At 48.6% G+C, this 12,500-nt stretch overlaps 2 protein-coding genes across 4 annotated transcripts in view; one reads left to right on the forward strand and one right to left on the reverse strand.

Annotated features, from left to right (window-relative positions):
- On the forward strand, positions 1 to 11,321 carry nfkb2 (nuclear factor of kappa light polypeptide gene enhancer in B-cells 2 (p49/p100)). The gene is given in 23 exon segments (XM_077495857.1): positions 1 to 31; positions 250 to 353; positions 783 to 830; positions 941 to 1,016; positions 1,199 to 1,239; positions 1,320 to 1,418; positions 1,487 to 1,638; positions 1,713 to 1,990; positions 2,073 to 2,177; positions 2,526 to 2,611; positions 2,692 to 2,830; positions 3,029 to 3,151; positions 3,231 to 3,345; positions 3,347 to 3,592; positions 4,972 to 5,086; positions 5,213 to 5,420; positions 6,557 to 6,726; positions 6,796 to 6,898; positions 6,963 to 7,129; positions 8,293 to 8,365; positions 8,453 to 8,622; positions 8,700 to 8,820; positions 11,054 to 11,321. Coding segments are annotated over 22 exon segments (2,796 nt in total). The 5' UTR covers positions 1 to 31; positions 250 to 266; the 3' UTR covers positions 11,128 to 11,321.
- psda (pleckstrin and Sec7 domain containing a) overlaps positions 10,791 to 12,500 on the reverse strand; it is a 19,434-nt gene continuing 17,724 nt past the window's right edge. For all 3 annotated transcript variants that reach the window (XM_077495856.1, XM_077495854.1, XM_077495855.1), the window contains one exon: positions 10,791 to 11,856. In XM_077495856.1, the coding sequence (XP_077351982.1) occupies positions 11,533 to 11,856 (324 nt within the window). In that variant the 3' untranslated portion in view covers positions 10,791 to 11,532. The remainder of the gene's footprint in view (positions 11,857 to 12,500) is intronic.

Consider the following 12,500-nt stretch of genomic DNA (forward strand, 5'->3'; position numbering starts at 1 on the left):
GCAACGGCGCACCCTCCGCCCGACTGCGATGGTGAGCACGAGCTGAGCTTCCGCGAAACAACAATTCCTTTCAAAATACGAGTGAGGTTGTAAAACGCGGCAACATCTTCGTTCTTCTAATGGTTGGCGGAAGATTTGAGGGCAGTTTGTCAGTGATAAGCGAGGGAGGAAATGCTGTTGCTTTCGCGTCCTCAATAGCGCCAAGCAAGGTCAGGACAAACGTTTGACTTTAAAACGCTTGTTTTGAAGGTTCTCATGGGAAGTCCATGTGTTTCGTTTCCTGTTATGCTTTCGACTCGGCGACACTTGGGGCCGATTTGGAGTTTCAACAAGTAACTCGCACATCGGCAAAGGCAGGTAAAAATCACTTTTCATCTCATCAACATTACTCATTGATTGATCAAACATGAATAATGAGATAATAATCCCTTATTATTCTTTTGTACATATGGTGAATAGTACTCACCAGGCACTCGTCAATGAGCGACCACTAACATGCTGAGACATTACCTGTGGGGAGATGGATTTTGTGTGGGTGTGCGTGTGTGTCCCATGCATGGGCGAGAGGCGGTTGGACGGGCTCCACCCTGGACTGGTCGCCAGCTAATGTCAGGTCACGTTGACGTCAGACGAATGAAGTGAAAAGACAGGAAAGAATGATGATGATGATGATGATGATGAAGAATGGGGGGGGGGGGGGGTTTCCTCTTGTGGCAGTGCCAGGAAGCAAATGGAGTCATGTGAAAGTCCAAAGTTGCTTTTCGCTTTCTTTCTCCCCACAGAAGAGCAGAATGACGGAAGCTCAGTTGATCAACGGCTACGACAACGACGTGAGTTTGTTTTGCTCTTCGAATCGAAGCACCCATATGCTAATGTCACGTGACAATGTTCATTTTTGATGAGCACACGTTGCAAACCGTGTGACCGACTTGTGGCTCAGTTGCAGTTCAACTTGACGCCGTACGAATATCTTCCTCCCGTGGACGTCAAGACGGAAGCGTACATACCCGAGACAGGTCATTTAGTGGAAATGTTTGACGCCTCCAAAACCCCTCACCACACAATTTTTTTAATAAATTTGATAAAATTACTGTTTAAAAAAAAAAAAAAAAGTGCATGCAAAATTGTACTAAAAAGAAAAATGAGCGAAACAGCGAGGCCGTGTAAAGTGATGTCATCAACTTGTTTTGTGTTTCAGCGCACGGGCCTTACATTCAAATCATCGAAGAGCCCAAACAGGTGAGGTGCTGACGAGCGACAGGAAGTGTTTGTCCGAGCCGCCGTCATCTTCTTCTTCTTCTTGTTTGTTTTTTTGCCAGCGCGGCTTTCGCTTTCGCTATGAGTGCGAGGGTCCGTCACACGGGGGCCTGCCAGGAGCCTCCAGCGAGAAGAACCGAAGGACGTACCCCACCGTCAAGGTGACCACGCACGCACGCGCGCTTGCGACGTTTGCGAGCGCTCGACTGACTCTGCTTCCGCGCGCCAGATCAACAACTACGTGGGCCACGCCCGCGTGGAGGTCCAGCTGGTGACGCACACGGACCCGCCGCGCGTGCACGCCCACAGCCTGGTGGGCCGCCACTGCAACGAGAACGGCACCTGCACCCTGGACGTGGGACCCAACGACCTGAGCGCCTCGTCAGTAGGCCCCTGGTCTCACGCCGCCGCCGCCGCCCCCCGCTGGCGGCCGACCGCTTCAACCGCACTTTCAGTTTCAGCAACCTGGGCATCCTGCACGTGACCAAGAAAGGCGTGACGGAGGTGCTGACGCGCCGCCTGCGCGACGAGTGGCGCCGGCGTCGGGGAGGCTCGGCGGCGGCTACGCTGACGGCGGGCGAGGAGAGCGCGCTGAGCAAGGAGGCCAAGGAGCTGTCCAAGATGGTGGACCTCAACATCGTGCGCCTCAAGTTCACCGCCTTCCTGGCCGACGGCGACGGCGGATTCACGCGGGCGCTCAGGGCCGTCGTGTCCAACCCCATCTACGACAGCAGTGGGTCCCGCCTGAGCGCGAGCGCGAGCCCCGCCCTCTCCGCGGCCCCGCCCCCTCACTCTTCTCTCTTCCTCCCCGCCAGAATCCCCCAACGCGTCCAACCTGAAGATCTCCCGCATCGACAAGACGTGCGGATCCGTGCTGGGAGGAGACGAGATCTTCCTGCTCTGTGACAAAGTCCAAAAAGGTATCGAGTCGTAGTAGGAGTGTGACGATATATCGATCGGGATGCTTTGTCTCCTGATAGCTTATCAATACGCAAGTACGGCCACTTTAAGCGGCTCCATTGGTCATGATTGATTAAGCAATTACCTGGCGGGCCACTAGGGGGAGCGCCGCGTAAATGGACGCAAATCTTCCGGCGAAGAAGACCCATTAGCTTACTTTGACTTGATGGATGCCGTCAAAAACCGAAAATCGGTCTAACCGTGTGACCAAGCGGATCCGATGGGCAACGCAAACGCACGCCGGCGGTTAGCGTGTGGTGACGCAAAGGCGCTTGAGCGAACGTCCCGCCATTGTTTGTTTGCGGCAGACGACATCGAGATCCGCTTCTACGAGGACGAGGACGGCGGCTGGGAGGCCTTTGGCGACTTTGCGCCCACGGACGTTCACAAGCAGGTGAGCGGAGCCGGCGCTCGCGTCCGCTTCCGCGTCCGCTTCCTCGTCCTCACGTGACCTCGGGCTCCTCCCTCCCTCAGTACGCCATCGTGTTCAAGACGCCGCCGTACCACACGGCCGAGCTGGAGCGGCCCGTCACCGTCTTCTTGCAACTCAAGAGGAAAAAGGCGGGAGACTGCAGCGACCCCAAACACTTCACCTACATTCCTCACGTTCAAGGTCACATTCTTCTTCTTCTTCTTCTTTCATCCCATAATCCCAAATGCTGTTCCATGTTGCCTAAGGAGCCTTTGGCCTGGCACTCGCATATGGATTTGAAAGATTCTTGTTTTTCTGACAGAGACAACCAACAAAAATCAGTTTCTTCCTTTTGTTTGTCATGTTTGCAAACCAAACTTGAAATCTTGTCGGCTTCAGACAAAGAGGAGGTGCTGAAGAAGAAACAAAAGCCCCTCCCCCACTATGAGCCCTGGCGAGGAGGCGGTGAACGAGGAGGAGGAGGAGCCGGCGGATTCGGAGGGGGAGGAGCCGCAGGTGAAGGTGAGGCAAGTGTCGACATCCGATACTAAGCGCAAACACTGACCGTCGTCGGTGTTTTGTTTTTTTTTGTCTCCTTCAGGTTTTCACTTCGGCCACCAGCACATGAACGGCACGGCGGGAGGAGGAGGAGGGGGCGGAGTTTTCTATTCAGGAAGCGTGGTCGGCTTTGGAGGAGGAGCACACATGGCGGGCTCCGCCCCCGAGCACAGGCAACTGTCAGCAGTCGGTAGGACGCGTCGCCACGCGAGCCTTCTTTCGTTCGCGCGCCGTCATGTCACTGACGTCACTGACGTCACGTCTCGTCCTACCCGCAGCCGCCGCCGCCTTCCGGGCTCGCCAGGCACGCGGCGCCCTCCTGAGGTACTGCGCCAGCGGCGACGCTCGGGTCCTGCTGGCGCTGCACGGACGCCTGTGCGCCACGCGGGACGCCGGCGGAGACACGTGAGTCAGACCGGGCCGCTCACCCGGGTAGCTGATTGCCCATTCAAGTCACTGGGCGGCCATCTTGCTCCTCCCATCTCTCGAGTTACCTTGTTGCGCCGTTTCTACGCTCGTCATGTAACCTGAATTGAAGTTGAATTTCCCCATTAAAGTCAGTATTTACATCAAAAAAATCTAAAATAAATTCAAATAATAAGATGCTGTACTTACCACTACTGCTTAGAGGTGGATGGAAAAAAAGAAGGAAAAAAAAAAAGAGTGCAAAAAAGCCAAAGCTACTCCCACAAGTGCACAAGCGCTAGCAGCAAGCTAAAGGCTAAATAGCGGCCGAGGGGAAAACATTGCAGACAAAATGGCAGACCGAGCGTCACCGTTGTAAAGTTGAAACACCTTCGCTCCACGACTGGATAGCACATTGCGCAAGCTGTTGTCGTCACAGGGTGGCCATCTTGCTCCTCCCATTTCAACTATCCGATACAGATACATCTTTTGTAGGCAGTTATGTTGCATTGGAGGATGGTCGGAAGTGGGACTTTCCGACTTCAAACCAGGTAGTGTGTACGGGAACGCCCCCTCGAACTCGGAAATTCCACAGACTTGACGGATGGACTACAAGTGACGTCACTCTCCAATGGTTTCTCCCCCTTTGGAAATACAGACCGTGAATGGTAAAACAATTGACTTGTGTATAAAACGAGATCGCTTTCTTCATTCCAAAGTATTCAACATAAGTTGACGTCACGAAATGTACATGACGGTATTGCCGCGATCGATCGCCCAAGTCAAGTCCTCAACTGTATGGAATGCTTATGAAATAAGACACAAAACAAAAATTACGCATGCTGGAGGTCAAAAATGAGTTTCAAGAACCAAAATCAGAAACAATTTAGCGCTGTCCACCATTTTGGTTGTTTACTTTTGCCTTCAACGCTTTCAGGTCAGAAGTGGGGAAAACCAAGTCCGATAAATCCGATTTCCCGCCATCCTCCAATGCAGCATGAGGCCGGAGGCGTTTGTGTCGGGGTGCTCACTGTTTTGTAACAAGTTAAAAAATAAAATAAAAAAATAGACATCAATAAATAAATAAGTGGACAGTATGTGCTGCTTTGAAAACTCCCGTTTTCTCTTATGGCTCAGTTCCTTCGAGCCCAATATTAGAAGTGGCAGAGGCATCTTTTGTTCAATTGCACTTCAAATTCTTTCATAAAAATGGTAAAAGTCCTCTTGTTGATGTTGAACACATTTCAAACACGATGTTTCTCCCTTGTACAAATGTTGGATCGTGTAAATGTACGAGATGGTGTGAGAAACGTTTCTTGGGAGGAGCAATATGGCGGCCGCACCACCTTCTTGTCCGCTTGCCTCTTTTCCTGCCGCAGTCCCCTGCACCTGTCCATCATCCACCAGCAGACGGCCGTCACCCGCCAGCTGGTCGACACGTTGCTTAGCGACGGGCAAGGACACGCGCTCAACGTCGCCAACCGCCTGCAGCAGGTCCGTCATGCGACTTCCTGCCGTTCTCCTCCTTTCATCCCGCTCGTCAGACATCTTCCAGGAGAGCGGAAAACGTGTCGCGCGATTGATTTCTTCCTGTTTTGCTGCCATTTGTCCACCAATCAGACGGCGCTTCACCTGGCCGTGCTGACGCGTCAAGCGTGCGCGGTGGAGGCGCTGATGAGGGCGGGGGCGGATCCCGGCCTGCGGGACAAAGACGGCCGCTGCCCGCTGCACCTGGCGGCGCTGGGCGGCGACGTCGCCACGCTGCGAGCCGCCTTGGCCCACCTGGGGGAAGGACACGCCCACCTCCTGAACACGGCCGATTACCACGGTGAGGGGGCGGGGCCCGGGGTTGTCCTGCATTGAAAATTGGGCGGGCGGGTATCGGGAGTCGCCCATCCCGAATTGTTTAGCCGTCATTTACAAGTTTTCTTCATGTGTCCTCACAAGACATCCCGTTTTCAAAATAAAACAGGAAGTCAAAACAAAAACAAAATTAAAAAAGGAATAACTCCTCATTTTGTGGCCAAATTAGAGGGGGTGAAATATATATATGTTATTTTCCTGTGCCGCAACTTTGGTGACTCCAAAGTTAATGTTGATGCGGACGACAGCTTTCACTCGACTTGACTCATTTGAGTTGAGACGCACTTGAAAACATCGAAACTTATTGAGTTGTTGTTGTTGTTGCAAAACGAGGCTGGAAATAAACCAGCGAGCAACCTCAAAATGATTCTTGACTTTGAAGGAAACGTTAAAGTGGAACAACAAGCGGCGACAATCGCCAGCAAAATTGACGTGGACGTCCACTCGAGTGTTCATTTCATCAACGAAAACTAAAAAATACATTTTGTCAACACACATTTTTCACCAGACTGAAACCCTCATTAATAAACAATAAGTGGGACTAAATGAATATGCGTTTTGACAAAAATGTACTTTGCTTAAGAAAAATTGGACAAAAATCTATGGTCGTTTTAGTTCATGAACAAAAAAGATCATTTTGCTCTCTGCTAATCTGTCACGTCTGTGACACGCCCCCTTTCAAATGTGCAGCTTGACAGGAAGTGGATTCACAGTGAAAGTTTAAAAATAAAGAAATAAATGACAACGTAACATGAATCTGACAGCTATAACGTTCCGTCAAAGTCAATATTTTGGAGTTGAAAACATTTTTCAACGGCGCCGTTTGCATTTTTGGGATTGTCTTGATGTACGTTTGCAACAAAACAAAAAGCGCAAAAAATTGACCATATGACTGGAGAGTCTTTTGAGGTCGCGAGGCGGCCATGTTGTTGTTTGTCGCCATCCGCTTCGATACATTTACAGGATCCAAATTGGAGAACATTGAGAAAGTACTTGCAGATGTAGGATGATTTATTGCGGAGGCAACTTGCAAAATGTTGCAAACGCATTTTGGTCAGGTGCGTCTCGTGACGTTTTCACCTTTTGACGGCCGGCGGGCAGGTTTGTCCCCGCTTCACCTGGCGGTGCGTCGCGACGGCCACCGTTGCCTGCGGATGCTGGTGGAGGGCGGCGCCAAAGTCAACGCGGCCGAGATGAAGGGCGGACACACGGCGCTGCACATGGCCGTCAATCAAAACCTCCTCAAGATCACCTGCGCGCTGGTCACCGAGGTAACGTGCGTGCGTGATCGCGCTTCCGTCTTCCCATGACGACGGGAAAAAACGTTTTCTTTCTTACAGTTGAAGGCGGACGTGAACGCTCGCACTTTTGGAGGAAACACGCCCCTTCACCTGGCCGCTGCCGCACACGCGCACACCTTGTGTTCCGTCCTGCTCGCGGCAGGTATGCGCACACGCGCACGCACGCACCGAGTCACTCTCTTAACACGGAATGTTTTTGGTTTGAGGTGCCGACAAAGACGTGGAGAACGACGAGCCGCTCGTCTTTAGCTCCTCCGACGACGAGCGAGACGAAGAAGAGGAGGCGGGCACGAATGCATCCTCGCAGCCAATCAGCTGCCGGAAGAGACGCGTGTGCGGTCACACGCCGCTGGACCTGGCCAAATGTCACAAGGTAGTCATCCAACGCTGCTCGTCCAAAGTCGCTTTTCACAACTTCCCACCTGAAAGCGCTCAAGGCCAAAGTAAACAACCAAAATGGCGGATAGTGATCAATTGCTTTTGCCTCTTAAAACTCATTTTTAACCTCCAGCAAACTGACCTTCTCGCAATTTTGCTTCATTTCATCTTTTGATCTTATTTCATAAGCATTCCAGACAGTTCCGTCGTTGACCGCAACCTTACTCACGTACTGGGAATGCTGTTCATGTTGTACCCGATTTGGCCACTTGGAGGCAGTGTGGTTCCACATTCTGATCAATGGAGGACCAAAATAAATGAACAAATGACTACAAGTGAAAATAAAAAATTATATCCAAACAATATATATATATTACATTTGTATTTAATTTTTGAAAAGTAAATACATGACAAAAGTGAAAACAACGGATATAAAAAAAATCGAATTCAAAAATTTTATATTTTTTTTGGATATCATTTTCAAATTATATTTTTTATATCCAACTTTATTTTCACTCTTAGTAATTTATTTATGAATTTTTGGTAATTTTGGTCCTCCATACTAATGCACAGTGAAATTGTAGCCACATTAGAGAGTAGAAGGAAAAAGTCACCATCAATTTATGCCAATAAAAGCTGATTTCCCCCCATATGCCGGTGAGTCATGTTAAGATGCTTCTCTGTATGCATTCCTGAAGCGTTTTGTATGACTAGCCGTTCTTTTGAGGGATAAAAGTGCCGCGAGTAGCATGCTAATTAGCATTAGCCAGTCAGGCTGGAGTCGATCATAACCACTTTGAATTACTCATCTATAAATTGAAGCAGAAATCATTGTCAATCAAATCATTTGGAATGGAAAATCGATTTGGAATCGAATCGCAGAGCCAACAGTCAAAGATTCCCACCCCTACCATCTCGTTTTATACTCGAGTAAATTGTGTTTTACCATCGTCGCCATTGTAGAGCGACGTCACTTGTCGTCGGGTTCCTTTTTTTTTTTCCTTTCAACTTGGCTTGTTGAAGGGGGCGGTCCGGTCCGGTCCACACTTCCTGGCTTGAACTGGGAAAAGTCCAACTTGCGACCGTCTTCCAATGCAGCAAAAGTTTGTCGCGCTCCCCTTCAAAGTCAAAACGTGTCCGTGTGGCGTCACGTGACAGGTCAGGAGGCTGCTGGCGTCCGCTTCGGCGTCGGCTCCTCACGTCGCCAACAACGTCGTGAAAGAAAAAGCAGGTTGGTCACGTCCCGCTTGCTTGCGCACGCACGCACGCACGCACCACATTCCGTTCAAAGGGTTTTTTCCTTTTGCGGTGGCGTCAGACGGCGAGCGTTGGCACGTGGACGCGGGCACGCTGCGCGAGCTCGTGGCGGCGCTGAGCCGGGCCGGCGTGCCGTGGAGCAAACTGGCCGACAAACTGGGCATGATGACGCTGGCTCACCTCTACCGGGATAGCCCCGCCCCCTACCACAGCCTCCTGCAACACTACCAGGTGAGGACGGACCGACGGCGGCGTAAATCCGCAAAACGTCTTTGCGCTCTTCCCTTCTCCAACTTTTTTGTCGGCAGCTGGGCGGCGGTCCGCTGGAAGACGTGCTGGAGGCCTTGGAGTCGCTGGGCGTGCACGATGGCGTCCGCCTGCTGCGACCGCGACAGACGCCCGACGCGCCGCAGGACAAACTCCGACAAGGTGCCGACACACGTGCCCGCAAGCAACCTTACGCAACGAGCCGAGGAAGAAGTTAGCCTGGCTACTGTGCTGGCTAGGCTAAGCCAAGATAAGATCGGCTAAGCTAAACTAGGCTAAACTAGCCTAGGCTAAGCTAAGTTACGCTAGGCTGCTCTTCATTTTGTCCACCACAAAATGTGCAATTCAAATCCTTGACACTAAAAATTGTCATCAAAGTTGGTCAAACAACTTAATGTCCAGAAACAGACGTTGTCAAGCAGAAAAAAAATAAAAGAAGAGCAATCAACTCACCGTACAAGAAGAGACTTGGCAGCCAAACGTTTAGCGTAGCAGGCCGAGAAAACGAGAGCGAGCGAGCGAGCAATATGGCTGTCGATGTCAAGCCGTCAACCTGACAGAGGGACACGGACACACGACTTAGTCGAATCATCACAAACCAACACTCAGCTCGTATTAGGGGATGTAACGATAAAGGCAATATTGTGATATCACAATATCTCGTCGGCATCATGTCACAATATTAAAAGCAGCACTTTTTTTCTTTTTTTTTTAAGTCAGGTTGATTTCCATTTGTTCAATTCTAGCACCCTCTGGTGGCTAGTTTTGTTAGTGCTGTTCAATTTTCACAAGGTATGTTTTGGCCCCTTTATGTTTCAAATCTATGCTAATGAACGTAATATGCTTGTGAAGCGCGTCAATATGTGGAGGAACTCAATGTGTGAGATATATATTTTATGATCAAAAAGCCTGGCGAGCACGTACATCCCTCTCGTGACATTATTGTGCAATTGTTATTTTTAAGTTGTTGGGGTTTATTTATCACTAAACAATATAAAAAAAAAATAAAAAAAAAAATAAATAATTGGTTCATTAACGGTGATGGAGGAATTGGTTTTGTCATACCCTTCAACACAATATCAAATTTTATCTGATGATATGATGAATACAGTAATCCATCCACCCATAACTAGAAAACTTTGGTTACAACAAATGACAAACGCTTGTTATGACATTTAAAGGTCATGCGAGTCGTTCCACTTATCAGCTGTTTGGACCCTTCCTAATTAATACCAAAGTCTTTAAATGCAGAACGGTTTTATTGATTTATTTATTTTCTCGTTTTCGACCCTCATGTTGATAAGTAGTTCAGATAATGGATGTGAAGTACTTGAATACTTGACTGAATGCTTGTTCGCGTATTTTCTCCATGAACAAGCTCAAGAGAGGATACAAAACATGACAGCTGAAGAAAAGACTGTTTGTATTTCAAACAAATTGTTGTAGCTCGCCCCGGAAGTTAACGTTAACTGCTAACGTTACTTACCGCGTTTGCCCGTTAGCCCGCCGGCTTCTTCGCCTCTGCCGCTGGTCTGCTGGCGAGTGTCGACGGCAGCGAACATTCGGAACATTCGGCCGCCTCAAGCTCCGTTTGCTCCCGAGTTGATCCTCCCTCGACTCATTTCAGCGTGCCTGGCTAGTGGCGAGCTAATTAGTTAGCGACGTAACGTGAAGCGCGTCCCGGCTTGCCCTCGTTCTTCTCGCCACGCCTCCATGACCGGAAGTTCCAAGCCGGCTTTTACTTCAAAATAAGAGTCAGTGTCTCCAACAGATAAATGGGGTAGATGCCACGGACTTGGACCTCCGGGTTTCCACACATCAGCGGCGTTTCCGGCCACTGCTGGCCGCGTTCCAACACTCGCATCTTCCACCCCTTCGCCTCCCAAGCGCGCTTGGGACTGGCCCACACATCGTAAAGCGGAAGTGGAAACACAGCTGACGTGTGGAAACCCGGAAGTCCCGCCTCCTCCGTGGCATATACCCCATACATACATGCATAAATATAAAATGTACAGTTAGAAGGTTATAGGGCTGTTACTTACATTAGCTAGCTACATTAGCTAAATATTTATCAATAAACATTTTTACTTTTTGAGTCTAATTTGGTTGGTTGTCTACATGATTGTGTCAGGCAAAACAAACTCATTGGTTTATGTTCCATTTACAGCACTTTGTATACAGCTTTATAAATAAAGTTGAGTTGAGTGTACTGTAGTATGGCAGGCAGCATAATAAATTGAATGGACACAAAATAATGATGCACAAACTCTTGCGATAGTTGCAGGTGTGGTTGTTGAACTCAACTCTTGGGCCACCATTCTATCATGATGATGATGATGATGATGATGATGAATGGGATTCTTAAGCGTGTTTGTTGCTTTTTTGGTCCAATCAGAATCGACGGTGGACAGCGGCTTCAGCAGTCAGCCAATCGAAGACGAGGAGCAGTCGGCTGCGGCCAATCACTGAGAGGCGCCAACGTCACATGGCTGCGATGTCACTCACTCACTCACCAATCGGACGAGAGTTGCACTTGCAAAAACAAAAACATTTTTAATTTTTTTTTCCCCCCCAGTCGTCCGTTAAGATGACAAAACGTCGACGAGAAACATTTTTTTGTGGTTGAAATAAATGAAGATGATCAATAAATATATCTGAGAACTGCTTGTCTCCATTATTATTATTATTATTTTGGTCCTGGCGACAGGTGATGTGTGGTTGCCATGGAGATCTGCTCCCCGTCTGTTGCCATGGCAACAGCGTCTTCCGAAGAGAAAGAAGGGGGGCAAAGAAAAAGAAAAGGGAGCCTTAAAGTGCTGGCGTCAAAATCGTCTGACTAAACGTGTCCTCCTTTTTCCCGCCCACACACGCTCCTCACGGTACCACTTCCTGTCTGGCTGCTAACTTGACGCGTTGGTTGTGCAGCGGCGTTTCCTCCTCCTCCTCCTCCTCCTCCTCCTTCCCGCTTTCGTCTCCTGGCCGTGCGGCGCCGTCACAGAGCAAATGCGAGGACGCCACCTTCAAAGTTTTGGCGGAAGCGCGCGTCTTGCCTGTGCCGTGCGCTTCTGCCGCTGGCGGTGGCGAGGACGAGGACGAGAGGCCGTCCTCCAAGAGTCGCGCCTCGAAGGCCGCCAAGTCCTCCTCGCCGGCGGACATCTTGGCGCGGAGCAACATGGCGTACGTACCGTAACGCGTTTTCTGGACGGGGAAAAAAAAAAAAGACGCGTGCCACGTGTGACTCGACGTATGCCCGTGCAATTTACGCTCCTTCATTACAAAAATTAGCATCATCATAAAAAAAGATTATTAATACTCTATTTTGAGTTGTTTACATGTATACATTTGCACACATTTTTAATTTATTTAAAAAAAATACATTTTAAATTTATTTAATACATTTTGTTTCATTCAAAAGGAACTTGCATAAATATGCTGTTTCAAAGAACTTTATTTGTCTTCATATTTTTATTTGTTTTTTGACTCGGTTAAACATTTTCTTGTTTTGTACCAAAAATAAATAAATAAATGATTGTCCTACTGCACAGTGCACATGCCGCACTCCAACTTCAAAATTTTATAAAAATAAATAAATATATATATATATATATATATATATATATATATATATATATACACATATATATGTTTGGTCCAAAAGGAACTTACATAATTATTAGGGGTGTTAAAAAAAAATCGATTCGGCGATATATCGCGATACTGCATCGCGCGATTCTCGAATCGATTCAATAATCGGCAGAATCGATTTTTTTTTTTTTTTTTTTTTTTTTTTTTTTTTAGGATTCACACCTTGAGCATGGAAGAATGTTATATGAACGGCACAT

The sequence above is a fragment of the Festucalex cinctus genome, chromosome 14 (assembly GCF_051991245.1).
Source record: "Festucalex cinctus isolate MCC-2025b chromosome 14, RoL_Fcin_1.0, whole genome shotgun sequence".
Taxonomy (NCBI): domain Eukaryota; kingdom Metazoa; phylum Chordata; class Actinopteri; order Syngnathiformes; family Syngnathidae; genus Festucalex; species Festucalex cinctus.